Here is a 27,429-nt window from a genome sequence, read left to right as displayed (position 1 = left end):
TCAGCCCCCTTGGCACACCAGCCTCATTCCTGAAGAAGGGCGTATGCTTGAAACATTGATTCTCCTGCTTCTCGGATGCTGCCTGGCCTGCTGTATTTTTCCAGCACCACATTTTTCAACTCTGGTCTCCAGCATCTGCAGTCCTCACTTTCTCCCAGACTGGATCTATCTAAACCTATCCAAATCACAGACCCGAGCGCCCAAACTGTTACAACAAAGTAGTGAACCCCTCTGCTAATTAAACATCCAGAAACACTCACCTCACCTCATAATGTTAAAATATGAATGACAGAGAACTCCCAAAATCCACTAAAGAAATTAATATCAACTTATTCCTTATTTCTAAAAGCAAACATTGAACAACTATTCACAATTCTCAGCCCCCCTTTCTCTTAACTGATTGTTATCTGCCTCCAACTCTATAAAATACACTATTCCAATAAAAAAAGCACTCATTGAAATTCCATCAACTTAATTTCAACTAAAACCATACAGCAGCTGTCATCTTTGGTGTCTTTCTTTTACTGTGAGTATGTTTCATATGAAAAGATACCTTTGATAGAGTGTTGCCTTTTTTTGGGTCGCTATCTCTCTTGATGGAAGTTACTGTCTTTCAAATGCCTGTTTTTTTACAGCCCTAACATTGGATCATCTCATTGGTTAAATGCTGGCAAAACAATAAAATCAAAATGGATTGGGTTTTAGTTTCCGGGGCATAATTTAATCCGATTGGTTAGATTCAAATTGTTGTCAAAGTGGCAACCACCTCCAGTATTTATTTCACAGCCAAATGTTACACATTTTCAATTTTCTAGTACACTCTGGGACTACTAGCTAGTTATATGACAGGTGCTTGTAAGCTCTCAGTGCAAAACAACATTCACTGTCTCTTAAAGGTATAGTACACACCTTCAACTTCATATAAGAATCACACCCCAGGACCTCACCTTTAAGTGTGTAAGTGCTGCCCTGATTTGCTTTACAAAATGCAGCAGCTCATTTATCTACATTTAACTCCATCTGCCACTCCTCAGCCCATTGGCACATTTGATCAAGATCCTGTGGTAGTCTGAGGTGACCTATTTTAAATCTGAAATACATAAACCTATGTTAAGTAAAGGCATTAAGAGATATAGGCCAAAGGTAGGTATATGGAGTTACACTGCAGATTAACAATGAACTCATCTAATAATGCCAATGGATGTTATTTGAAACCAGTAAGAAAATACACACGTGTAATTTGAGATTGTTTTGTGATGCAAACATTCCAGCAGTCAGACGTAGCAGTAAGGTGTGTCAGTTATTTTTAGATACATATGATGCATCTTTATTTATCTCATACTTACCACAAATTTTTTTTGTACACACAGACTGACATTCAGTTCAACTGAATAACTAAAGGATTTTGAAAGACTTACTATTTTTAAGACAGCATACACTAAGTGCTTATTTAATCTTGCTTTGTCATGTTTGCATGATGTTGCAAAACTCTGAAAGAATACACTAGGGACAGAGAATCAATTTTAAATGAATAACAAATGCATTTAAATAAGTACTGGGAAAGAATTAAATGCAAAATCTTAAGAATAACAGAGTTGGGTACTAAAAAGCAAGACCATTGAAGATAATGATACAAGGAATAAACTACAAAGTTACGGTCCAATGGGGATTAACACTGGGGTTGTTTGGCATTGTATTTGTTATGTGAATTTTAAATTCAAATTCTATTAACAATGTCACTCATTAGGCTTTGAAGCTTCACTTCATGCCTTAAACTTCAGGATGGCTGTAATTATTGAAATTAATAATTGTGGCTGTTCTTTATACAGCTGGTATTGGTATCATGAAGGGCTGGACAAAATGACAATCAAATCAGATTAAATGACATGTTGTTTCTATATTCTTTGAATTTATGTTTACCAATGAGTCAACTTTTCCAACCTTTAGAAGGGCAGGCGGGGAGCATTAACTGCTTGGGAGGCAAAAGTTCCTAACTTCCTGACCATAGCTTAAAGTTTTGCTGTCAAATTCTCAGCGTTTCAGCCAAACTGGCTTTCCTTACCTTCATGATAGAGAACCTCTTTTGTATTAATTAGCCTTCCTTGGGTAATTACTTTCACTTGTGTAAGTGTAACTTATTAGCCAAAAATGGCTCACAAACCCTAATAATATCGATGAGGTGTGACAGATGCTTTTCTTCAAGCTCCAATGAATACTTCTTCTGTTACTTAGCTCCTTGATAACCAAGGCCTCTCTCTCTTTGCATAAACACTTAGTGTTTGAGGTGAAGCCTCTCTTTGTTCATCAGCTCATGAGATGTTTAAGCCTGATATGCAGACAATGTTAGGGGTGAAGCCTGAACAGGTTAACAAGGCAGCCACAATGACTGATAAGAACAAACCCAACTGGGTCAGGTCAGTGGGCTAAATGCAAAAGGTGTCTGAATTAAAAAGGTCATCTTTTGTGGTTCTGTTCTTGTCCCATATAGTAAGCCTTTGGTGAAATGCTACCACATGTCTATGTTCTCCTCGTTCTGAAGAAAGGTCAATAAGCCGACACGCTGGAGTATTACAAATCCTTTACTGTTTTAAGTGTATATCTTGGTGGGGCAGCATGGTGGCTCAGTGGTTAGCTCTACTGCCTCACAGCACCAGGGATGCATGCTCAATTCCAACCTTGGGTGACTGTGTGGAGTTTGCACATTTTGGCTGTGTCTGGGCGTGCTTCCTCCACGTGCTCCGACAGTCCAAAAATGTGTAGGTTAGGTGGATTGTCCATGGGGAATTCAGGGTTACAGGGAAAAGAGTAGGGGTGGGTTGGGTGATGCTCTCTGGAAGGTTCAGTATGGCTTTGATGGGGTGAATGGCATGCTTCTATACTGTACAGATTCAATGCAAGAGACACAGTGGGTACCAACAGTGCTTCGTCAGTGAATGGAATAAAGAGCAATTGATTGTACATGTGCTAACCGATTGAGATAACTGGCACCCAACCTTCTTAGCAGAAATCTTAAGATGTTAAGTCTCACTCATCAGAGTGTGAAGCCTGCAACAGAGTGGTAGCTAACCTGGCAGAGGAGAGCGAATCAATCATGGTGCTGGAGTGAGTTTTGAGATCTGCCCACAGGAGTTAACCTCCACATGAACTTATTACCATCTGTTAGGAAGTGAAATTCCTTCTCTCTTGGACACCTTACAGGAGAACCCACAGAACGGTGCTAGTTTTTACCTGGTCTCTGACATGTCTGGGGGTGAGTAGGTGCAATGAGCACAGTGTGTGATGCTGTTGGGCGGTACAGTGTGAAGTGCTGACTGGATGCAATTTAACTGCAGCACCTAGATGTTGGAGATCAGAAAATCCTGATGGGTGTCAGAACTTCCTGCCCATGATATTTGCTACAGACCCATTCCTACATTCCTGAAGAAGGGTTTATGCCTAAAACGTCGATTCTCCTGTTCCTTGGATGCTGCCTGACCTGCTACACATTTCCAGCAACACATTTTCAGCTACAGACCCATACATGTATACGTGATGAGTTGAGAATGTAATTGCCCAGGAATACCTGAGGGAAAGTCCTTCCTGCTCGTAGGTCTACATCCACACTTCGAGTGAAAAGAAACCCCAATATTAGGTTTTATTACCAAAACGAGATATCGACAGCAATGAGAATTATTTCACAAATTACAATGTTTGGAATGAAACTTCTTTGCTTCTGATTAAAATTTGAGTACTTGGCGGAACTTGTTCCCAGAATGGTTGAGTCTAGTTCAGGTATTCCTCATTCCTTAGACACTTCCGTGGAATCAGATGAATTTTGCCTATTCTTTTCACGGTTTCTCAGTACTCGTCTATCTTGTTGCTAGTTGCAAGCACTGATTCTGATACATCAGATTTGTTCATATGTTCCATTGAGCTTTGCACTCATTGCATCCTCTGGCATGCTTTGTGGGCTTGTGTGTTTACAGTATTTGAGTGCGCATAGGGAAAAAGAAAAAGGTAAGGGATTTGCCAAACCATAAGCAGATTAATGAACTTAATAATCTTTGCCTGATCTTTCATGTGTAACCTTTTCTTGTACCTACTTTCCCTTTCTTGCTCATGTTCATGTCCATGATTCCATTGAAAAATCATCAAAAATAACTGTTCCTATTGATACTGTAGTGAAAAAATGCAGTTAATTGCATAACATAGACATGCAAACAACTAAGGTCAGTTCAAAAATGCAGCACCAAACATTGTACTGCAGAGTACAAGATGAAGTTGTGAATTAATCAATGCTTATCACTATTTACCCCATACCCAGCCATACCTGGCTTCAGCTGGTAAAAGCATTACTGAGATAGGCTTTTTTGAAGGAACAATTTAATGAATTTCATTATAGGGATCCCAGCTCTTGGGTAGTTCGGTCAATTCATTATGTAGTCAGGTGGTCAGCTATGAAATTAACAAGTTTTAAACTGTCAAACCACTCCAGTATATCTACCAAGGTAACTCACTTGACTATGTCAAGTCTCCAGTTCTAACTCTGCATCACACACATTTGTGCAGGATCCCTGCCATGAGGGTTGGGGAATTGCCCAAAAATAGTTTAAACATCCTAGTCAAGTTCCATGGGTAAGGACCTCCACTAGTTCCTCATGTGCATCTTCCTCAATCTGTCCAGTAGCTGACAATCCAGAAACCAGAAAATTTGGACAAGAGATTTTTTTCCAGTTTTGGAAGTAGGATTTTGCTATGGGGATTGAAAATCCTGATGTTGGGATCAAACAAGGGTCATAGGTCCACTGCTGCTGGCAACCAGACTGCCACTGAGGCAACCTCCAAATTAGAGGGTTGGTAATTCTGGTGCCATGGCATTCCACACGGGGGTGGAGAAACAATACAGTGTTTTGCCATGGCTAGGTGAGCCTTATTGCTTATGGAGGCTGCCCAACTACACAATCACCTCTGATTTGGGCTGCATGCCAGGTTTGAGGGATCAGGGATCTAACTCACATGCAAACGCTCACTGGGGAACATTCCTGACTGGGAATGCCTTTAACAGGCCTGTTACGAGTCGTCATTATGTCCCTAGCCTTCTGACTCCTAACATGCCTTCATCGGTGAGTAAAATCTAATTCATCACCCCTGCAAGAAACAATCATCGCTTAATTTTATGCCTGACTTCAGTTGATCGGGATCCCTGTACAGAAATTCAGTGATCAAATTATACGGTTTTGTGTTTCTGCATTAAATCCTTGCAGGGTTGGATAAGTATAACAGGCAACAGTACTTTGAATATATTCATTCGTTTTTTTTCCACTGTTCCCCCACTAAATATCATCTTTTTTTGACAGAGTTCTCTTGATCAATTCAACATTTTGTCTCTGTGACAGATTTTCAAGTTTATACATACAATTCCTTGCAAATGCAGAAGTAAATTCACATTCATCACTCCACAGAATTACACAGTGATAATTCAGTGTTCTACGCCATTAATTCCAGATCCAATTGAATTGTATTTCTACTGCTGAAAGGTATTACTGACATCTTGACCACTTTTGATTCCTAAATTCTTTTATATAAAAGCATACATTTTATCTTTTTTTATTATTATTCAGACATTTTCAACAAAGCCGACATTTTCCCAGATGTATGATAAATTAAAAAAGACATTTTAAGTTACAAAAACACAAGTTTAAACAAGATAGTTGACACCCAACTAAAAATGCTTTAATTCTTTAGACAAAAGTCATTTCCTTGATATATCCGGATTGCTCCTCACTTGATTCATAGACTGTGGATCATTTGTCCAAAAGAAAAGTTGCCTCAAGCATCTTCTGTTGACAGTCTCTTGGCACTGTGGGCACTTTTTATTTTTCTAGAAAGATGATAGGACAATGAAATCTTTAGAAATGCTGCATTTCAGTAAATATATTTACATTTTGATCTTTAGACTGCTGACAGTTAAGTAGACTTTCCTCTGAATTTTTGCTCAGTTCACAAAAGAACACTGCAAAATAACCACAATAATTAGAAGGGGAAAAATTCCAATTATAAGAATATTCTTCGATAGTATTAGGTTCACAGAAATAGCACTGGAAAATGTCTTTATTAAGCTTCCATTTCTCTATCCTACCTTTATTTTCTAACACAGATTTTACATGATGGGAACCGAAGATTTTCTTTAGTAAGCTTATAGAAGTAATTTATTTGTCAAGCCCAAGTGCTGTAAAATAATACAGAATAACCTGTTTACAACCATGACATAATTTTCTACTCCAAACCACTATAGAAGGGATTATTGAATAAAGGGCATAGAATGCCATTGTACCTTAACAGGTGAACCTTACTCTTACGCAAGAATTGTGATTCAACTTAAAACTCAGATAACATCACTGTTCCCCTCCCATAAAGGTTTCATCCACCCTCCTACCAACTGCACGAGCTCCAAAAATATTATGGTTGCTAACTTCATTAAAGCTGAAGAATGAGGCTTGTAGGTGTTTGAGGTAAAAATCTCAAGGTTTATCAACACAGATATGATGATGTTGAGGTACAGATGCATTTTATTGAGAGCTATTTTCATTACTTTGAATCGTTACACAGAATATTGTAAAATATTAATTTATGCATTCAAAATTAATTAATAATATAGTTATACAACTGGCCAATGATGCAGAACTACTACATATAAGACTCTTAAATTAGGACTAACATAGATGATACACAAATTTACTGTGGCGTTTCTCAAGGAAAAGAGTTATACATATATTTAAGTCAAAGGTTGCTCTTCTATGTGGTATAAAATTAGGGCACCTGTACCAGAAACACAGCATTGGAAATTACCTTTAGCAAACATACGCAAACAATTAGGGTCAATAGAACAAGGAACTTCCTCTTTAACATCTTGGGATAAAAACAAAGTATTTTTATTCTGGGCAGTTGTTCTTCCGTGGTTCAAAATTATTTCATTTCTGGTTCCTGTCTCCAGTGACTCGCAAAGAAACCATGACTATACCAATATCTGATTACCAAAGAACATTTACAGTAAAGCATGATATGTTTCAGAGGAATGGAGCAAACATATGGTTTATATCTTGCTGCTGGTTGCAAACCTTATAGACTCAAAGTAGCAAGATGAGACAATCTAACATCAGGAAACAAAAAAAATTCAATCTGTGAACAGGAAAATTAAAAAAGTGTCTATAGATTACAAAAACGGAAAAAAAAATTCAAGGATTGCATGCAAACCTGACAAGAGAATGCTGTTGTTTCCTTTTTTGATTCACTATAGATTTTTATACAGGCATAGAAAAATACAGCTCAGAAAACCATTTTATTATTGTAATGGATCTCAATAACACCCATCAGTGATGGTCACTATTTTCTGTCCCCTGGTATTATTGTTTTGAATCTATACTGTACATACAATATGCCTTTAATTTTTCCTAGATAACTAAGCTCCCAGATGAAAAGTACCTTGATAGTGGCCTGACCTTTGCTTGTATAACTATCATCTTTTCACTTTTGCAGTTTATTCCCCAACATAAATCCAAAATGCTACTGATTTATTTAAACACCTGTATTGGCACTTTCCATGAATCTTTACATTGCTTTTACCCACATACTTTGGCATTTTCCATATTCCTTTAAACTTTTATGCTATTTTACAGTTAGTTGTAGTTTTGCTATACGGCAACATGCTGAAAGCAAAACCACACAAAATGGAGTGAACGTCAGGCAGTATCAGACATTACACATTTGATAATTCCTAGAATACAGGAAAACAAGTATTGTTCTGAGAACAGATTACATAGAGTCAATGTCATGCAGCCCAGAAACGTCAGTCCAACTTGTCCATGGCAAATTTCCCAGACTAAAATTAATCCCACATGCCTGCGTTTGGCCCATATCCCTCAAATGTTCCGATTCAGGTACCTGTCCAAACATCTTTTAAATAGTCAGAGATATACAGCATGGAAACATTCCCTTAGGTCTAACTTATCCATGCTGACCAGATATCCTAAATTAACCTAGTCCCATTTGCCAGCATTTGGCCAATATCCCATTAAACTTTTCCTACCCATCCAGATGCCTTTTAAATGTTGTAATATTATCCACCTCCACCACTTTGGCAGTCCATTCCACACGCACCACCCTTTGCATAGAAAAGATCCCCCTCAAACCCCTTTTAAATCTTTCCCCTCTCACCTTAAACCTATGTGCTTTTGGACTCCCTCACCCTGGGAAAAAGACTCTGGCAATTCACCTATCTGTGCCCCTCATGATTTTATAAACCTCTATATGGTGACCCCTCAACCTCCAATGCTCCAGGGAAAGAGCCCCAGCCTATTCAGCTTCGCCCTATTAGTTCAAATCCTCCAACCCCAGCAATATCCTTGTAAAATTTATCTTCACCCTTTCAAGTTTAACAACGAGAATTGAATGCAGTAGTCCAAAAGTGGTCCAACCAAAGTCCTATACAGCCTGTTGTAACTGTACCTGCATCTAGCACTTCCTGTGGTAGCAAAATTCTCAAGTGGAAACATCTACATGAATTAAACTTTTGTAATCATCAGTTATCAGATTTATTATGTAAAATTTCTAGTCCATTCACAAATTGGTTTGTGCACAATTCAGAACACAATATAGGACAACATTAAATAGATATTCCTAAATTTGAGGAAATGTTTACTTCTCTGATCTTTAAAATCACACTCCCATGCGAGATTGCATTCGTAAAATATATATATGTGTTCATAAATTCTCCTGTAAAACTCACAATAAATCATCCATCTACTTTTGAACATATTTGTACTTAGTAACTGCATCTTCAACAGAGTATCAATTTTCTCAGATATAATTATTAGGCTGATTTTCAAAAGTATCTGTAGAGTTAATATGTATAAAAAAACCCCCACAATTTCTTAATAGCTAATCAGGCTGTATTTTTCTTAAAAAGTTTAAAATAAGCTATGCTAACCTTCAACAACTGCTTCCAGCAAGACATGCAGCAGGTGAAGTCACAGGATTGACAATTAAATGGCACTGTTGCATCAATTCTGCAAACTATGCAGCGGAAACCTAGCAGAATATTTGCAAAGTTTATAAAATTTCTTCTGAGAAACAAAACTTGTTGATATGAATGATTTGATCTAAGTTTACAAGTTTCAGTACATTCATGGACATAAAAAGCACTTCAATTACCAAATCCCAGTTAGAAAGCACCTTTGCTCGAATTACAGGATTAGGAAATATTTTCACAGCTCCGATACTAATCGTCAGATAACGGTCAGTTGTCCGGTTGGCTGGTTTGCAATTCAGATGGACACAAACAGCATGGGTTCAATTGCTGCACTGACTAATGTCACCATAAAGGACTTCCCCTCTCAACCTCCTCCCTCACCTCAGGTTAAACCATCAGATGTCTGGGCCTATGGTCCTCTGGTACAATGGTAACTTTACCTTTACCAGCTACCAGGATGTCCACACAGAAACAAGCTGGAACTTATTTACTATGTTAAGAAAAATGCCTGTGACACAATTGTGTGTGAAACGATGGATTGTAGATCATTAGAAAATTAAAGATTTGGTCTCAAATTCTGATACTTGTGCCCTGGATTTGTGTGTCAATGGGACAGTGGTGGAGGATAATAAATCAAAATATATCCTTTATTGTCTCAATCTGTATGTGCTTGATTAATGTAGGTTCTAAAAATAAACAGAATGACATCAGAAACACAATGGACTATTTTATAGGGTCATAACCCATGGTCTGAAAGCATAAGAATACAAAACAGAAGAGCATACATTGAGGAATGTCCATCCTTAATAAACAGGGGATTCTGTATGCAGATGTGATAGTGTTGGACACTTCAAAGTTCAGTACTAGCTAAGGACGTTGAATCTCAAACTATATGGGACAGATGGAATACCACAGTATTATCATCAAATTAGATTGCACAAGCTACTAATGTCACTTTATGATAAAATTTACACTCTTTCAGGAGCTACTTGAATGAAAGTATGAGATCACAATTTGATCTAAAGCAATGTAAAACTCATTTCAGTTTGTTCGTATACAATTACACTTTTCAAATTATTGCACTTCACTACCTGTATGCACATTAATACCTTACCGTGAATTATTGAACTCAACATTTTTAAAACTAGATTTGCATGTATCCAATTTCAGTAGCTTAAGTTATCTTGCCTTCTATGAAGTTTTTTAATAACTGATAAATAAGTGTGGCTGGTTGCTGGCACTTCGAAGTCAGGTGATCGCAGAGATATGGATACAGAAGATCCTGGATTTCCCATTCACTCTTAAACAATAGTTGTATCTGTAGTACAGAAGAGAGTTGCACTTCCACATCCTGTGGAATCTCTGATGTGGCAGACTTGAAAGGAAGTGCCCAGGAAATTGATGAATTTTATGGCATTTTCCAGTGCCCACAAAATATCTCTATTTAATCACAGAATTCGAAGGGTACTCTTAATAATAAGTAAGTAGTTATCAAAAAAAGTTCGAGTAAAAAATGAGGTCTGCAGATGCTGGAGATCACAGCTGCAAATGTGTTGCTGGTCAAAGCACAGCAGGTTAGGCAGCATCTCAGGAATAGAGAATTCGACGTTTCGAGCATAAGCCCTTCATCAGGAATAAGAGAGAGAGAGCCAAGCAGGCTGAGATAAAAGGTAGGGAGGAGGGACTAGGGGGAGGGGCGATGGAGGTGGGATAGGTGGAAGGAGGTCAAGGTGAGGGTGATAGGCCGGAGTGGGGTGGGGGCGGAGAGGTCAGGAAGAGGATTGCAGGTTAAAGTTCAACATGTAAAGACCGAGTCTACTTATGGCTAAACCATAAAATTGACCCCCTGGTTTGCCATTCACATGGCAAACTGGACCCTGGCCTAACCCCTCTCCCTGGCCGTCTGACAGCCAACATTCCCCATGGAATCAGATGTCCCCACCCTCTGGTCGATGACTGCTGCTTCAGTAAGGGCTGTTGCTGTGTTAAAAGATGCTGTCTTTTGAATGTGATTAAACCTAGTTGCTGGTTCAGGTGACACAGACCTACCATTGTGCCACAAGAACCCCCTGTAAATTATCAAGTTGTTTGTACGTGTGGTGACACACATTTGGGGCAAATGGGACTTGAACCTGGACCTTCTCAGAGAGGTAAAGCCTACACCTTTATAGGAGTACAGGTGAGTTGTCAATCAAAAACCACATCTACACAATGAACTTGTAACAACATTAGAAGCAACAACCTGGAATTATTCATGACGTAATTTAAACAGCACAACTGGGAAACTATTAGGGGTTTCTGGAAAAAGTAAGCTAGGTACACTGAAAGATTCATGGTTTGTAGTTATGCACCCACTAATCATTAACTTCACCATATACAATTCATACTTTATCTAGAAGCATGCAAGAACATCTCATAATGGCAAATCACCATAAATAAAAGCCATTGTATTATCACAGACTAATGAGAACATTTCTTGAACTTATCAAGGTCAGAATACATCATTAAAAAATGCACAATGGAACTTACAAAAGAAACAAGCATTATCAGAGTTGAACTTATTTTTCTTAATGCACACCCTGTGTTTGTCTTTCATTGATGTAAATGAATAATTTGGAAGCAAGTTGGTTTATCTCAAAATAAATTATCTAGACAGTACCTTGCACAATCTCTGAAATTCATAGCTTTTAAAGTCAAAATTCAGAAGTTTTTCTGGCAAGGGTAGGAACACATTTCTGGTGAATTTCAGGTTGATGTACAATCTAATTCTGAAGCAATTTATCCAGCTAAATCTTAACCTTAAAATATGTTAATTCATGTAACTTACCTAATTTCAAATTCGCCTCAGAGGTGAAAGGCAGTAACGGAGCATTTGTAGATGGGGGTCGTATGCTTTTTGTTTCCTTGTCCTGAACATCAGAGGGACAGCTTTTTACCATATTGTCATCATCAATGCAATGTAAAGTGCTTGCTTTCTCCAAGACATTTAAAAGCTTTGATTTTCCACCATTTGGAAAGAATGCTGAAATCTTGCTTTGTGTAGTTCCAGACCCTTCAGCTATTGAAATTATTAACAAGCAAAAGAAAAGCCATCATCATACACGGCCAACTTGTATTTAAATGACAACAAATGCCTGACATCAAATATTTGAAAGTGCCTGCTCCACTGTGGGTGTCCATCTAATGGAAGCTCCAATTATAGCTCTCCAGCTTATTATAGAAATAGTATTGCCGATTAATTTTGGGGAAGACAAGAATATTTTGTAACGTAACAGCACAATTAGACAGCTCACTACAGTTTAAAGTCACATTGAAAGCTTTCATTTTCTGGTATTCTTCCGAATGCATTTTCCTCATTCATATCAAATTTAAAAATCATTCTGTTCCAAGTATTCCCAGTTAGTTTTTCCGCTACTGGTATTTAAACCACCACATACTCTTTTGTTCTACTGATTTTCTCACTTTTTTAAACACAGTCTTAACATAATTATGAGGAGACAATCAGACAGCTGATGGGAGGGAAAGAGAGTGGTAGGAGAACAGAAAAAGGCATTCTGAAATAGGAAAGGAATGCAATTCTCAAAGTACCATTCATGTTAAAAGGTAAAATTCATAGGGGTTAGTGAGCTCAGTTGTCTGGACAGCTGGTTTGCAATACAGAGTAATGGCAAAAGTCCCACACAAGTTGAGGTTCCCATGAAGGACTCTCCTTCTCAATCTCTCCCTTCACCTGAGGCATGGTAACCATCGGGTTAAAGCACCATCAATGGGCTCTCTCCAAAGAGAGAGCAGCCCTATGGTCTGCTAGGACTATGGTGACTTGACCTATATTCATGTTAACAAATTCTAACATTTCCTTAAAAAGAAATAATTGGCTTTGATGGCTTCATTCTGACAATAATGCAATGAAACAAAATTTCATGCTAGATCAGGAAAAAAGCTTGACCAGCTCACAGAACTTACAACTGAATGGCAAAGGAGCACAGAACAGCCCAATTAGTGTCATAGTAACTCTTTAGTTTGCTCTTGTCCAACACCAAATGGATAACCTGAAAGTATAAGCTTTAAAAGGGCTGTGATAATTAAAAATCTTTAGACTAGATTTAAAAGAAGGCTAATGCCATTGAAAGTAAAATGGTCAGGGAAAGCCGTAATTAAAAACACAATATTTTAGAACTTGCTGAATATTACAAAAAAAACTCCACTGTAACAAGTGATATTACTGGAATATCAATAGATCTGCCCAGCATATTACAATCTGAGAACTGGTTTCCGGCTATTCCATGGAAATAGTTACTTCTGTTTTTCAAGCACCCACGTTCATTTACAACCCAAAGATTATCTTGTGAAAGACAATAAATGAATATCATTAATGCCAGGATGTCCTTACCATTCTCATTATTGCTGGCACTTGTGTTTCCAGTCAGAAATGAATGTTTAGGGAATTTCTCTTCAGTTTTGCTCAGAATTCCCCTTTGTGTCTCAGGTTGGTACTCACTCTCAATAAAGTGTTTACAGTCTGTTCCCGTCAGCTCTTTACACATCTGGTTAAACTGTTGTTTATGGTGTGTTCTAACAAATATATAAAATCCTGTGAAAGAATAATCAGCACACATTATCACGGATCTTGCAGGCCTGAATTTATTTATGTTTTGATAAGTTAACTATTCTACAATCTATTGAAAAGACCAAATTGTTTTCTATAGCACAAAGACGGTTTTCTCAATTGAGAAAATATTGGAACCTATAAACACTGAATAGAAAGCCAGAATATAATTTCATCTGAACTGCCAAAGTTCAAGTATTTACCACAGAAGAATCTCTGAAGAATCTATTCTGGGAACAAACCCCTTCCTCATTTAAAGACTGCCTCTTGGGGAAATGATCAGCACATTCTGGACACTTGCACATTTAATCCAATCATACCCAGTTCATCTTGCACATGAACTTTTTATTTTAGTTCATTAACTGAATGTGACCCTTGCTTATTTCATCAATCTCTACTTGCCCTCGGAGTGGTGTCTTGAATAATAAGGAGTGGATTGTTTTCGTCTTTCTTGAGAGTAGTTTTAAGACAACCACATTGCAAAGGGTTTGGCATCAGATACTGGAAAACTGATTAAGAATGGCAAAATTATAAGAGGAAGTTAGCGCGTCATTTGTGTTTTTAATGACAATTTCACGATCACCACTACTGACAATAGCTTTTTTTACAATTCCTGATCGATTTACTTTTTTTGTTTAAAGAGTTCTCAGTGCCTTTATAGGGATTTGAACTCAAATGCAGATTATTTGTCATGACCATTGCATGCCAGTTGCACAACATAATCACTGTGCTTTGTACCCTCCATCCTCAACCCCTCCACTGCTTCGAATTGATTGATTTCCCAGTGTAACAAAAATCTCAGTAAAGTGATCAAAGCTGTGAATGGGAACACTTCACTGCACTATACAAATGCTCAAATCTCATAATGGATTCAACACGGTCTGAACTCTGGCCTGTAATTGCTTCTACCAATTTTCTGAACTCTGCAGTACAAATAACCATCAGATTAAAGCAAGCCTATCTCCAAAGATTTTATGTTTGGACCAACTTTTTGCCTATTCAGGCACAATTACATTAATTGAAGAAGATAGCCAAGATCAGAAAGCAAACTTCAAAGGTTCCACAGTGACGATACTAGAAAAGCTATGTTTGAGATTATTAGCTTTTATTAAAACTGGAAAGCAGTAGGTCCATATGCTTCCTTCAGAGCTTTCACACATTAAAGCTTTCTGAAGAGTTTCAAGCAGTTCTCAGATCCTGCTAATGGGGCGTTATAAAAACAAATATCTTACTTTAAAAGATTGGAGGGTAACGTGGAGAAGTGAGATTGTCTACTTCAGTATGATAAGCAGAATATTTAGATAAAGTGAGACTGCAGAATTATTGTGGGACCTTGGATTCTGGGTGTTCTCATATGCAAATCACAAAACTGAGCCTTCAGGTACAGAAAGTGATTAGGAAGGTAAATGGAACATTGGCCTTTATTGCAAGGAGCATGGAGTCTTAAAAAAAAGGGAAATGTTGCTATAACTCGACAGTGCATCGTTGAGACCAAATCTGGAATTTTGGCCTCTCTATTTAAGGAAGAAGGTATTTGCATTGGAGGCAGTAAATGGCCACAATGTGATGTTATCAGCTTGCTTTTATTAAATATTTAAGTTTTTACTGAACATCTCATAACTGGATGAGCTTATGATGTTCTGTACATTAGCTGGAGGATTAGTGGTTTCAAGGAATGAATCATTACCAACAGATAAAACCTAACCGTAAACTTAGTATCAAAATTCCAGGACTTACTTCTTAGTAAATGAAAATCCTCAGACTTTTCAGTAAACAGGGAACCTATTTCAGATACCATGTCATCATAGTTATCGGTTTTTTTGTACGTCTGAAGTACTGTTGAGAATCTGTTGTATTTACTGGGTCCTAAAGCTTTCTTAGCATCACTAATATAGGCAGCAAGTACATGCTGTTTTTTTTCATCTGCTGTAGAATTTGATGTTTTTGAAGGTGCAGTTGTCGAAACAGATGGTTCAGAGTTACAGGTTTCACCTATATTTAAAGGGAGACAAAAACCTATATTAATACAATCTTTTAGTCGAATTTATAAATCAGTCACCTTAGACAAAATAATTAATTTTCTAAAATCTCATCTTTTAAAATCAAAAATAGGAGGAGTTGGCCACCTCCACCATTCAATAAGCTCATGGCTGATCTTTTTGTGTCCTCAGCCCCACTTACCCGCCCTCTCATCATGACCCTTAATTCCTTTACTGTTCAAAAAACTATCTTTGCCTTAAAAACATTCAATGAGGTCACCTCAACTGCTTGACTGGGCAGGGAATTCCACAGATTCACAACCCTTTGGGTGAAGAAGTTCCACCTTAACTCAGTCCTAAATCTGCTCCCCTTATTTTGAGGCTATGTCCCCTGGTTCTAAACAACCTTGCTGCATTTATCTTAACTATTCTCTTCATAATTCTATGTTTCCACAAGATCCCCCTCATTCTTCTAAATTCCAATGAGTATAATCCCAGTCTACTCAGTCTCTCCTCATAAGCCAACCCCCTCAACTCCAGAATCAACCTAGTGAATCTCCTCTGCACCTCTTCCAGTGCCAGTACATCCTTTCTTAAGTAAGGAGACCAAAACGGTACACTGTACTCTAGGTGTGGCCTCACCAGCACCCTAAACAGCTGTAGCATACCCTCCTAATTTAAAATTCCATCCTTCTAGCAATGATGGACAATAGTCCATTGCCGCCTTAATTACTTGTTGCCTACAATTAAGTGTAGTCACTTGACGCAATTTTATAATTCCCATCTCTCAGCCCTTGGTTTTCTTCAGGGGACTTATCTTTATCATGTCAATCACTGTTGATTACTTCAAGTGCTGTGATGTTGCATATGAAGTTTATAATGATATTAGGTAACAAGTAGCTTACTGATCTACACGTAATTAACTTCAGTTAAATGTTAGAAATGTTGTATGCTCTAGGGATTTTGAACCAGGACCACCGAGAAAGAAATAGGAAAACAACGTCTTCCTCTACAGACCATATTTGGTTTCCTTTTTAGGAAGTCTCCATGTCTCAAAATCAGGGTCTGTACCAAACAAGAATAACCTAAATAATAAACTATATATCAACAAAGGAAGTTGTATACCTTTGTTAACCATGCCACTGTTTAGGTGTTGTCCTCCTTTGTTGAGATGTGTACAAGTATTTAACTGTTGAGATGAACTTGGTGATGTAAATTTGCTCTCTGCAGAGGCTGCTCGCTCAAACGTCCATTTATTCTCATTACCTAGATTTTCCATAAAACGTTAAGTAATTATCCTGCTTTAAGCAGAGGAGCTGTTCTCTGCAGCTTTATAATAAGATTAGAAAGACTTAAATTTTTACTTGTACAGTTCATATGTATTCACATTTATCACATTGAATTTGAACGATGATTTAAAAATAACTAAAATTCAAAATGTTCAAGTTATTGAAGTAGATTCCAAAGCTTTGTGATCCCAAAATATTTGGTCCTCTACTCCTATCAACAGTGACTCCTGATCAAAAGGTTTCGCAAATACAGATGGTTCTCAATCAGTTTGGCAAGATACTAAAGCAAAATATAGACATCATGACAGAGCCAGATTGTGTCCTTCAAAATTCGTATATCCTTCTTCCAAGCAGTCGAAGACTCTGAAGCAGCATTTTGAAACCTAGACATTCCTCTCTCCTCTTCCTATCCCAATAGAATTGAGGCCACAGGTCATACACCTTCCCCCATCTAGTTGCAATTCACTAACTTGGGGAAAACCAGGGACTGAATCTGAAACAAACTTAGTATAGTACAATGAATTTTACAGATGGCAAGTTATTCCTCAAGGGAATTAAAAAAAAAATAGGGGTTTCTGATTTATGTCCTCATCCGACATTCATATTTTACTTACTTTTGCCAGAACTTAGTTTTGGAACCCTTGATCTAACTTAATGTCCCTAATGAAGCTTGAAATGGAGCAGCACAAATCAGGTATCAAATCCCAAACCTTTTCCACTTTTATGACAGAATAAAATATAGGATTTGCTGTAATCTCAATATAAATTTTCAAAGACATAAGAAGAAATAGGCAGCAAGTTTTAAAGGGAGAGCAAATACTCATTTGTTCTAGGAAACAGAATTTGTATTACAAGAAATTACTTCATTTGCATTTCCTGGGAAATTGATAGTGACTGCCCTTTTCCAGCATGTGTGTAACTAGAGGTTTAAAAATCATCACAAAACGTTCAGCAATTTTTCAATAAAATGCAGCGCTATGAAAAATCAAATTTTTGCATAGACTTCTTTCCTACAGCATTTATTTTATTGCTCCTAAGAAATGTAGGCTTATATTGGCATTTTGATTTATTAAAGTATACTGATGTAAGAAAAGAACAGGCATTAACACAAAGTACAACTGAAACTGGTGCATAGAACTAAGCCTTAAAGACTCTCAAAAAAATCCCATTGTTGCTGTATATAGGAAATGACAGGATTATAAAAACAGGTGTAAAATCAGTTACAGCTGATTAGGAACCAAGTGTGCAATTAAATACCTATTTTAAAAAATTCAAGAATAAAGTACTAAAGGATTTTTGGAGATTCTGACAACTTTGCATTGGAACTATAGACTACCTACAGTCATATCTTCTATATGACTCTCTTTAGGCATGTCAATACCATGCACAATTCACTGGTCAAAATGACAGGCAGGCAACTTGCTCTTAAAACTCCCACAATGCTACTTGTAACTGACATAGAAGGGTTCCTGTAGTCCATTAGACCCACTTTTCTAACTTCTACTCCCTGATGAGCGAAGAAAATTAATATTTTGATAAGTTATTTAATACAAAATAAAATCAACAGATGCAACAATGATACAGCAATGTGTTCTGCTTTACAGCTACTTACAGAAGCCTTGAACATACAAACTAGATTTCAATTAACATAGCCCCTTAACATAAAAGAAATACAGAGATATTCAAATTCTTCACCTGTAAGATGGTGAGAGATTTCACCAAACCTAATTTTATGGTGATGTTATGGAGTTAGGGAAGAGCAGGAGAGATGGAGGAGTATCTGGAAGAAAACTAATAAATAAAATATTCTCTCTTTTGAAACTTTAGTTAACTGCAATACAAAATAATTAATTGAAAAGATAAATACAAGCTATTGCAATTCCAAATTAACACTCCTCCCCATCAGAGGTTAACTGACATTTCCAGTTACAATATTTTAAGAAGTGACTTCAAAGTGAAACAAAATATACAACGGGAAAACACCCACCAGGTACTTCCTTTTTTGCTGACTGCAAGTACCTCAATCTTCTCAATAGAAAACACTGAAAAATGTTTAATACCAACAGTGATATAATTTACTGGAAAATGAAACAAGAAGGATGCTATTCATTTTTGGAGTCAGAGTCATACAGCACGGAAACGGACCCTTCAGTCTAACTAGTCCAGACTTTTCACGTTTCCCAAACTAAACTAATTCAGTTTTCCTGTGTTTGGCCCATATCCCTCTAAACTTTTTGGATTTATGTACCTAAATGTTTTTTAAATGTTGTAACCGTGCCTGCATTTACCACTTGCTCCAGCAGTTCATTCCACATACAAACCACACTTAGTGTGAAAAAGTTGCTCCTCAGTTCTCTTAAATATTTCTCTTCTCACCTTAAAATATGTCCTCTAATTCTGAACTCCCCAACTCTCAGGAAAAGACCTTTTGCTATTCACTTTACCTAAGCACCTCCTGTTTATAATCCTCCATAAGGTCATCCCTCAGCTCCTGTGCTTCAGTAAAAAAGTCTCAGTTCATCCAGCTTCTCCCTATAACTCAAATCTTCCAGTCCTAGTAATTGTAATTCTTTTCTGCATGCTAACCAATTTAATAACACTCTTCTTGTAGTAGGTAACCCACAATGTTGCACAAACCAACTTCTTTTTAAAATTGACTACTTCAAGAAAAAATGATAACAAACTAATGCATTATTGTAGTTAAACAGGCATTTATGTTTCTAAACCACATACCTGCATTTTCTTCATGCTCTGCTCTTCTCCTCTCCTCTCTTGGAACTGCATGTTCAGGTTTAAATCCACATCCCTCACCAGTCAGATTATAGCAAGCTTCATCAAACCTCTTTTTGTGATGTGGCCGAACAAACTGATAAAATTCTGTTTAGAAACAGTTTTTAAAATCTCATAGGATATATTTTATTGCTGTGATTCTGAGACAACAGGCTGTCATTACCAAGAAAAATCCATTAATATATTTAAGGCATAGCCTGCCACAGTTGCACCAAAATCATACGCAAGAGTATACTCATCATGGTTGACCATCATGCCTGGGACTCAACAGTTATTATTGGGTAGGTAGATCAGCCATAACCTTAACTGAAAAGCAGCACAGGCTTGAGGGCCCACTTTTGTTCCTAATTTGTATAATTGTTTCTATACTGCCAAGAGAGATGGGAGCAAGTTGAATAAGCAGTCAGGACAAAGCAATCCTGCAAACCCCCGACATCAACAGCAAAAGGTAAATAACTTGAGATGAAAAGAGACCAGAGTACCCTTCCTGTAATAACCATCTGTAATCTGTCACCCTCGTTCTCTACAACAAGTCTTTCAACGATCTGCAATGCTGCCAATGTATGGAAGCACAACAGATGGACGAGATACTGAACAAATATTTTGAATCAGTATTTACTGTGGAGAAGAATAGAGAAGCGAGAGAACGTGGGTAAATAAATAGTGATATCTTGAAAAGTGTCCAAATTACAAGAGGTAGTGCTGGAGGTCTTGTCACAAAGCTGGTCCCTTTTTTTCTAAAAGCTGTTTTTCACAGTGGTCATTAATCCCTTCCGACACCAAGGTGGCTAGCTTGGAACAGAGATGAAAAAGGATTTTGAGAGGCCTTTTGTTCATATGTAAACAGATGAGACTTCAGGCCAAAGTGGTGAGGTTGTGGCAGTGACCAGCACAATGAAAAGGGAGTGGTCAGCTCTCTAGCCAAGCAGTTCAGTCCAGAACTAGTGAGGAGTTAGCAGTGGACTGTATGAACAGACTGCAAAAACTCTCTCTTGTTCTGCCCTTCTAACTTCAACCTGTAAGCATTTGTTCCAATCTTGCTGTTTTTAAGGGGTTTGCTTATTGGGACTCTTGTGGATATTTGGAACTGCATAATTAAGTCAAGTTTGGATAGACAGAGATTGGTAGGGGATCTTTATTCTGTTTTTGTGGTGCATTGTGTAATTTTGTGAACAAAATTTTGTCTTTTTTAAAACGTGGAAGTCAACCAAGCTAACTTACTCCAGGTAATTTTCATGTCTACTTACCAAAACAAATTGCAGAGTTATGGTCTGGGTTGCCTGTTTAAGAATGTTTTGAGTGGTCTGGTCTAGTCCAAACAGAGTGGGAGCTCTTTGCAGGATTTTAAACAGCAAATAGTAGGCGCTAGTGTCTTTATTTCGGGTGTTGTTTTGGCTGGGGATAGTAATGGCTCTTTCAGTCGCCAAAAGTTTTCCCGAAGTGGATGCGGTGACTTTGGAAGTATTGCGAAAAGGTGAATAAGACCAAACTGCAGGAATGAGCAGACCAGCTGGGAGTGGAGCTCTCTGCTTCTGTGAGGAAAGGAGAGATAATTACAGCAGTAGCTGAGCATTTAAACCTGCTGGAGAAACCGTCAGAATCTATAGAGATGGCAAGAATTCAATTGCAAATCAAGCAGCTTGAGTTAGAGGGGAGAGATAAGGAAAGGGCAGCAGAGTTGAAACAGTTTGAGTTAGAATCAAAAACTGAACAGAGGGAAGAGACAGCAACAAAACAAAGAAAAAGAGAGAGCATTTGAACTTCAGAAGCCTACATTTAAAAAGGAAAGTCATCTTAAAAGGCTGGAGATAAAGGCTGAGGGTAACCTTAGCGAGGAAGTAATGCAAACTCATGTGGAAGAGCAGAGTGTTAAAACGACAAGGTTAGCAGTTGAAGTGGTTGATGATTATGAGCTGGTCCATAAAATACGGTTTGGCTTCCAGAACCAATTTCAGTCCATGATGGATAGAAATTGGGGCAAAGAGAAATCCTCATATGGAAATGGAAAGGTAGATCCCAATGAAGATCATCAGGATAACTTACCAAGGGTAAGAGAGAGACCCTTGAGGGGGACAAAGAAGTTAAAAAGCTCCGGTGTTTTCATTGTAATAAAAATGAGCCACACAAAATCAGTGATGGTGGGCTAGGAGAAAGCCAGATGGAGGAAAACCAGACAAGCCTGGGAGCTTTGTTGGATAGAGTAACAAAAAGCACAAGGGAAGTTAGACAACTGCCTCAGAGTGTACAAGATGATCACAGGTTGATTAAGGTGGAAGTACCAGATCTGCTTAAAAATATACATCCAAGGGTAATGTTTATTCACATAGGCCAGGAGTAGCATGTAAAAAGAGGTTACAATATTGAGGGACACAGGATCCTCTCAGTCTGTAATGGTGAAGGAGGAGCAGATATGTACTCCTGAGGGACTATTGCCAGAAAAGGTACTGGTAACAGGAACTTATGGTGAGACAAAAAGCGCCCAATTATATAAAGTGAGGCAAGAAGTCTAGTGAAGAGTGGAGAATTTGTGATAGGAGTACTGGGTAAGCTCTCAGCCCCAGGAATACAGTTTGTATGTACAAATGATATAGCTGATTCACCGGTAGGTGTGCTGTCTACTCTAGTTGAAAGGCTAGTGGGAACACAGGCAACTGAAGAAATGAAGGATGTTTATCCAGGAATTTTCCCAGATTGTATGATCACAAGATTACACAGGCACAAGTTGAAGCAGGTTAGGTGAATTGGACATGCTAAATTGTCCATAGTGTTAGGTGAAGAGGTAAATGTAGGAGAATGGGTCTGGGTGGGTTGCTCTTCAGAGGGTCGGTGTGGACTTATTGGGCTGAAGGACCTGTTTAAGTACACTAAGTAATCTAAATCAATCATAACACTCTAAAGTTGGCACAGGTTCAGTCAGAGATAGAGCGCATGCTCCAAGATGACGTAATCAAAGTGAGTTACAGTGACTGGAGCGCACCCATAGTCTTGATGCCAAAGGCAGATGGTACCCAACTGTTATGTGTGGACTATTGCAAAGTCAACACTGTTATAAAGACTGATGCATATCCAATCCCACTGTTGGAGGACTGTGTTCAAAAGGTGGACAAGCAACTGACATTTCTAAGTTGGACTTGCTCAGGAGGCTTTTGGCAAGTACCTCTGACAGGCAAAGGCAATTTTGGCTTTCGTAATGCCAAATGGACTACATCAGTTCTAAGTCATGCCATTTGGCATGAAGAACGCTCCAGCCACATTTATATTACCAGCAATGTATCTGAGAGAATCATATATACTATTATAACCCATTGACATTTGCGGAAAAATTTAAGGATATAAATACCAGGCTGCTTACATGGAGCTTGTTGTTGCAGCCATTCAATTTGACAATTGTGCATGTGGCAGGTCATGAAAACATGACTGCCGATGAGTCATCGAGACTTCGAGTCATAGAGTCATAGAGATGTACAACATGGAAACAGACTCTTCGATCCAAATTATCCATGTCGACCAGACATCACAACCCAACCTAGTCCCACCTGCCAGCACCTGACCCATATACCTCCATACCCCTCCTATTGATATATCCATCCAGATGCCTTTTTAAATGTTGTAATTGTACCAGCTTCCACCACTTCCTCTGGCAGCTCATTCCATATATGTACCACCCTCTGCATGAAAACGTTGCCCCTTAGGTTACTTTTATATCTTTCCCCTCTCACCCTAAACCTATGTCCTCTAGTTCTGGACTCCCCCATACCAGGGAAAATACCTTGTCTATTTATCTTATCCATGCCCCTCATGATTTTGTAAATCTCTATAAGGTCACCCATCAGCCTACGACGCTCCAGGGAAAACAGCCCTAGCCTATTTAACCTCTCCCTCTAGCTCAAACCCTCCAACCCTGGCAACATCCTTGTGAATCTTTTCTGAACCCGTTCAAATTTCACAACATCTTTCCAAGAGGAAGGAGACCAGAACTGCACACAATATTTCAACAGTGGCCTAACCAATGTCCTGTACAGCCGCAACATGATCTCCCAACTCCTGTTCAGCTGTGTGGAAACAGACTGGTAAACTCTCTCTCTCTCCTGTTCTTCTAACTTCAACCTGTAAGCATTTGTTCCATTTTTACTGTTTTTTTAAAGGTGGTTTGCTTATTAGAACAGCACAATTTAGTCTAGTTTTGGATGGACTGAATTCTGTAGGGGTTCTTTATTCTGTTCTTTGTATTTCACTGTGTAATTCTGTGAATAAGATTTTGTCTGATTTAAAACCTGGTAGTCAATCCCGCGAGCTTACTCCGGCTAATTTTCAGTCTACACTTACTGAAACAAATACCAAAATTATTAGATTAGATTCCCGACAGTGTGGAATCAGGCCCTTTGGCCCAGCAAGTCCACACCGACCCTCCGAAGAGCAACCCACCCAGATCCATTCCCCTACATTTACCCCGGACTAATGCACCTAACATTACAGGCAATTTAGCATTGCCAATTCACCTAACCCGCACATCTTTGGATTGTGGGAAAATACCGGAGCACCCAGAGGAAACCCACGCAGACAAGAGGAGAATGTGCAAACTCCACACAAACAAACAGTTACCCGACCAGTGCTGTTCTGCAGGGATCGGTGCTGGCTCCAATGCTTTTTATCATTTATATAGATGATTTGGATGTGAATACAGGAGGTTTGGTTTGTAAATTTGCATTTGACACCAAAATTGGTGGTGTAGTGGACAGTGAGGAAGGTTACCTCAGACCTTGATCAGAGGGACTGATGGGGTGAGGAGTGGCAGGTGAAGTTTAATTTAGCTAACTGTGAGGTATTACATTTTGGTAGGGCAAATCAGGGCAGGGCTTACATAGTTAATTGTCATGTCTTGGGGAGTGGTGCCAAATAAAGAGACCTTGGAGTGCAGGTTCAGAATTCCTCCAAAGTGCAGTTGCAGATAGGATCATAAAGAAGATGCGTGGTATGCTTTCCTTTATTGGTCAGTGCATTGAGTATAGGAGTTGGGAGGTCATCTTGCGGCTGTATAGAACATTGATTAGACAACTTTTAGAATACTGCATACAATTCTGGTCTCCCTAATACAACAAAGATGTTGTTAAACTTGAAAGAGTTCAGAAAAGACTTATAAGAATGCTGCCAAGGTTGGGGGTTTTGAGCTATAGGGAGAGGCTGAATAAGCTGCGGCTATTTTCCCTGGAGCATCGGAGCTGAGTGGTGACCTCAATGAGATTTATAAAGTCATGAGAGGCATGGTTAGGATGAATCGTTAAGGGATTTTTTTCCAGGGTAGTAGAGTACAAAACTAGAGGGCATAAGTTTAAGGTGAGAGGGGAAATATATAAAAGGAATCTACGGGGCAACATTTTCATGCAGAGAAAGTAGTGCAGAGAAAGGCATCTGGATCGGTATATGAATAGAAAGGATTTAGGAGGAATATGGACCAAATGCTGGCAAATAGGACTTAATTAATTTAGGATATCTGGTCAGCGTGGATGAGTTGGATTGAAGAGTCCGTTTCTGTGCTGTGCAGCTTTATGACTGTAAATGAATAAAGTCACACATTTATGTTAGATATCATTTGCTGAAAAAAGAAAATCAAGGGGTCAATGGGCGTAAAAATGGGGAAATGGGGACTCTGTCGTAGATCAGAGAAAGGGAAAAAGTGAGACTAGTTAAAATAATGAAGGTTTTTGATAAACAGGTTTTGATCAGATTTTTTCTTGAAATTCCTTTGTTCTTTTAGTGGTAAATTTATATTTGCTAATTATTGGCCAACTAATCAGAAGACAAGTTTTCAATAATTGGGGGAAAAAAACATTGTCACTGATTCGTTAGCTAGGAATGAGATTATATAAATTTAACACAAGAAACAAAAGGAAGAAGTTGTAAAATTTTGATTTAATAAGCAAAGATCACAGAATACTCCAGGAGAAATAACGGTGGATGCAAAAAAAAGCCCACAATATTCTCTCAGAGCACTGTCGATGTACCTACACTATCTCAAGGTGATGACGTGAGGGTAATGGAGGATGAGTAACCAATGTTGTTCTTGCCAGTGATGCCCACATCCCACGAAGCAATTAAACAAAACTGGTTTGTATACATGTTTCCCACAGACAGGAACATGATAACAATCAGATGATCTATTTTAGTGATGTAATTGTTGGATGAATATTGGCTATGACACTATCGATAACTGCTCACGCTTCTTCAATGTAACCCAAGAGGTAACCTGCAGCAATTATGAGGGAAATAGTCAATATTTCATCGGTAGCTTTATCCCAGTCAAAGAATGGCAGATCTACTCAAGTCTGTCACATTATGTTCCATTCTGTCACCAAAGACTTCACATGACAAGTGCGGCACGGTGGCTTATTGGTTAGTACTGCTGCCTCACAGCACCAGGGACCCGCATCCGATTCCAGCCTCAGGAATCTCAAAGTCTGTGAGAACTTTGCACATTCTCCCTGTGTCTGCATGAGTTTCCTCCGGGTGCTCCTGTTTCCATCCACAATCCAAAGATGGGCAGGTTAGATAAATTGGCCATGCTAAATTGCCCAAATTATTTCAGGAATGCGTAGGTTAGGTGCATTATTCAGGGATAAAATGTAAAGTAGTACAGGAATAGGTCTGGGTGGATTACTCTTAAGAGGGTCAATGTGAGGCCAAAAGGGCCTGTTTCCACACTGTAGGGAATCTATGGACTTCTATGAAGGGGCAGTGCGCTGAGAGCTTGTGATTTCGAACAAACAAATTGGACTATAACCTAGATTAGAGTGGTGCTGGAAAAGCACAGTAGGTCAGGCAGTATCCGAGGAGCAGGAAAATCGATGTTTCAGGCAAAAGTCCTTCATCAGGAATGAAGGCTCTTGCCCGAAACTTCAGTTTTCCTGCTCCTCGGATGCTGCCTGACCTGCTGTGCTTTTCCAGCACCACTCTAATCTAGACTCTGATCTCCAGCATCTGCAGTCCTCACTTTTGCCTGGACTGTAACCTAGTGTCATCGGAATACTGACCTTGTCAATAAAGAGTAGCAGACCTAAGTCATACGATAATTTAACCCGGTTTTGTATCAAAGTATAGCTTTATAAATGTTATTTAACCACATAATAGCTAATCCTTACAATTAATTACCTCGCAGAAGATTGTGTTTTTTTGAATCTTCTGTAAAAAGCGCTGCCATTTCACCAAGCATGGTGTCAAAATCATCTGTCAACTTGTACTTTTGCATTGCATTGGTAAAACGCTCATAACTGGCATTGCTGAGAACCTCCTTGACAGCTACTATGAAAAATTTAGCTTTTTCTGCTTTTGTCTTCTCAGATAGTGGCAATACACCAAGCACCTAAAAACAAGATATAAACAATGAATTTAATTTTGTTAAAATAATTTAATTGACCGCTAAAAAGATGAATTTGAACTGGAAAAGAAGCTATATTGTTTCAGTGTTACAACACAGGGTAAACTCTCCTGCTTAATTTAAAACCAGCAACATATAAAAAATTTATCCTGTGCAGTAATCTGTGAAAATTCAATAGGCCAAGTGGTTGTTAAAAAGGAACTTTATTTTTCAAGGATAATGATTAACTAACAACTATTTACAAGTCCTTCCTCTAACCTATCTTTTACCTTCCCTCCTATAATACCAGTTCAATAAAACTCCCAAACACACTTTACAAAACAATACATCTTATCTCAAAACTAGATGGCTTTCAGTTTTCCCTGAATTCCTGTCTTCTTCTTGGG

General features: G+C 38.4%; 1 protein-coding gene across 4 annotated transcripts in view; it reads right to left on the bottom strand.

The window, feature by feature from the left end:
* Positions 1-4,184: 4,184 nt before the first annotated feature.
* rtel1 (regulator of telomere elongation helicase 1) overlaps positions 4,185-27,429 on the bottom strand; it is a 143,906-nt gene continuing 120,661 nt past the window's right edge. For 3 of the 4 annotated variants that reach the window (XM_060836336.1, XM_060836337.1, XM_060836339.1), the window contains exons 29-36: positions 26,818-27,028; positions 19,615-19,758; positions 16,718-16,858; positions 15,351-15,605; positions 13,398-13,598; positions 11,835-12,065; positions 8,966-9,066; positions 4,185-5,860 (exon numbers count right to left, since the gene is read on the bottom strand). In XM_060836336.1, coding sequence (XP_060692319.1) covers positions 5,732-5,860; positions 8,966-9,066; positions 11,835-12,065; positions 13,398-13,598; positions 15,351-15,605; positions 16,718-16,858; positions 19,615-19,758; positions 26,818-27,028 — 1,413 coding nt within the window. In that variant the 3' untranslated portion in view covers positions 4,185-5,731. The remainder of the gene's footprint in view (positions 5,861-8,965; positions 9,067-11,834; positions 12,066-13,397; positions 13,599-15,350; positions 15,606-16,717; positions 16,859-19,614; positions 19,759-26,817; positions 27,029-27,429) is intronic. The other variant, XM_060836340.1, reaches the window with a different exon arrangement.

Source organism: Hemiscyllium ocellatum, chromosome 15, assembly GCF_020745735.1.
Source record: "Hemiscyllium ocellatum isolate sHemOce1 chromosome 15, sHemOce1.pat.X.cur, whole genome shotgun sequence".
NCBI lineage: Eukaryota > Metazoa > Chordata > Chondrichthyes > Orectolobiformes > Hemiscylliidae > Hemiscyllium > Hemiscyllium ocellatum.
Note: the sequence above shows the minus strand (reverse complement) of the source record. Positions and strands in the feature narration are given on the sequence as shown.